At 37.4% G+C, this 1,796-nt stretch overlaps 1 protein-coding gene across 3 annotated transcripts in view; it reads right to left on the bottom strand.

Moving 5' to 3' along the window:
- The window catches only part of rnls (renalase, FAD-dependent amine oxidase), a 17,281-nt gene extending 16,744 nt beyond the window's left edge, over positions 1 to 537 (bottom strand). The window contains exon 1 of one of the 3 annotated variants that reach the window (XM_015059090.1): positions 291 to 537. In XM_015059090.1, coding sequence (XP_014914576.1) covers positions 291 to 408 — 118 coding nt within the window. In that variant the 5' untranslated portion in view covers positions 409 to 537. The remainder of the gene's footprint in view (positions 1 to 290) is intronic. The other 2 variants (XM_015059089.1, XM_015059088.1) reach the window with 2 other exon arrangements.
- Between the last annotated feature and the right edge of the window lie 1,259 nt (positions 538 to 1,796).

Genomic DNA, 1,796 nt, shown 5'->3' with positions numbered 1-1,796 from the left:
AGCCCTCTTTTATTTTTGTAATTGCCATTTTTCTAATTTCGTTTTAAAAACGAAAAAACAAAAAGACACATGCTTGTTTTGTTTATGCAATTTTATTTTGAAACGAAAAACCAAAGAATGAACCATACACGGATTCTCCTGTTATATATGGTCATCGACATTTTTCCGAATTACAGACTGAATTCAACTGCTGTCGAACCCAGGAGACATATTTATCTGTAGGCTGATTCTCTTCGGGTCTCATCTATTAAACTCTTAGCCCAATAAGCTAAAATGGTTTGTGAACTGACCTGCACCCCTTGCCTTGTCCCACACCACCAGCTGAGCTTTACTCTGCAGCACTCTCTTCAACAGACATGCGCACAAGCTGCCTGTCAAGCCTGCTCCAACGATCAGAACCCGGGACATCTTTTAAGGTGTCCGGTCAGGTCGGAAGAATCCGGTTCCAGCACTACAGTTAAACTGGGTTATAAAACCAGGTCCTTCAGAACTGCAGAAGGCAAAACAAAAGTTATTGCGCCATTTTGATGATCTCACATCCGGCAAGAAACTTCAAAATAAACGTTGTCTTCCGACCAATCAGAGAAAGAGTGTCATAAAGTAAGTCTATGACACGGAGGCGTGTGACCAGCAGTGTTCAGAGATCAGCGGTGCAATTGGACGATATTTGAGTTATAACAGCTTCTTACCTGACAGAATTAAGTAAAACAAGTGTATCCGGGTGGACAAGGAACGGAACCGGTAAGCAAGTTAAACCAGTTAAATAAACTAGTAACAGGCTTCAAATATTTAGTACTAACTATGTATAACTTTAGTAAGTTAATAAATCTGTAGAAGTCAAGCTAGAAACTTAAAAGCGAATTAAAACGTAATCTTGTTCAAAACGGGCTTAAATTAAAAAAGGGGGCGGAAACAGGCTATAAACGTGTTATAAAGATGTGTTGTAAATATTTAGACCTGGTATAGTTTGATTCTAAACATGGCTACTGGCTAAAATCAGACAGACATAATCATGTTGTCTATGGCAGACAGTATGGCAGGCCGTTTAAACATAAATTCGGTTTCGTTCTAGAATTCTAAAAATGCATTTTGACTAGACAAAGCTACATTTTGACTCTCCGGAATGGTAATTAATATATCTGCATTGACATTCTCACTAGTAAGAATAATAATCCAAGATATCTTCAATTACATTTTGAGAGTCAAAATTCCTGTCAAAACGTAACCGAATCTGTCATTTGTTGGGACTCATATAGCCGCAATTACATATATATAGACGGTCTTTATTGTCATTCACTTGTATATTTAATGTAAATATTGAACATTCATACATATAGAACAGCTTCAACTCTTCAGGGAAGGCTGTTCTCAAGCTTTAGGAGTGTTTAAAGGGATTTTTGACCATTTTTCCAGAAGCGCATTTGTGAGGTCACATACTGATATTGGATAAGAAGGCCTGACTCTCAGTCTCTGCTCTAATTAATTCCATAGGTGTTCTATAGGGTTGAGGTAAGGACTCTGTGCAGNATATATGCCTAAGAGTGATAAGTTCAAAATGACTAGATATAAACAAATAAATAAATAAACAAGTAGTCACATGCAATATATTAATCAATAAATAACATATATATGAGCGCAGAAAAAAAATTAATCAATTAGCATAGATTTGGGCATTGTAAAGCTGATGGCAACAGGCAGAAATGACTTTCTGTGGCGCTCTGTGGTGCACTTTGGCAAAATGAGTCTCTGGCTCAGTACAAGCTTTAAGTAAGCTTTGTAAATGGGGCTGGGGAACA

This window comes from Poecilia latipinna, unplaced genomic scaffold (genome assembly GCF_001443285.1).
Source record: "Poecilia latipinna isolate Pla-1442-1.1 unplaced genomic scaffold, P_latipinna-1.0 Scaffold1597, whole genome shotgun sequence".
Classification (NCBI taxonomy): domain Eukaryota; kingdom Metazoa; phylum Chordata; class Actinopteri; order Cyprinodontiformes; family Poeciliidae; genus Poecilia; species Poecilia latipinna.
Note: the sequence above shows the minus strand (reverse complement) of the source record. Positions and strands in the feature narration are given on the sequence as shown.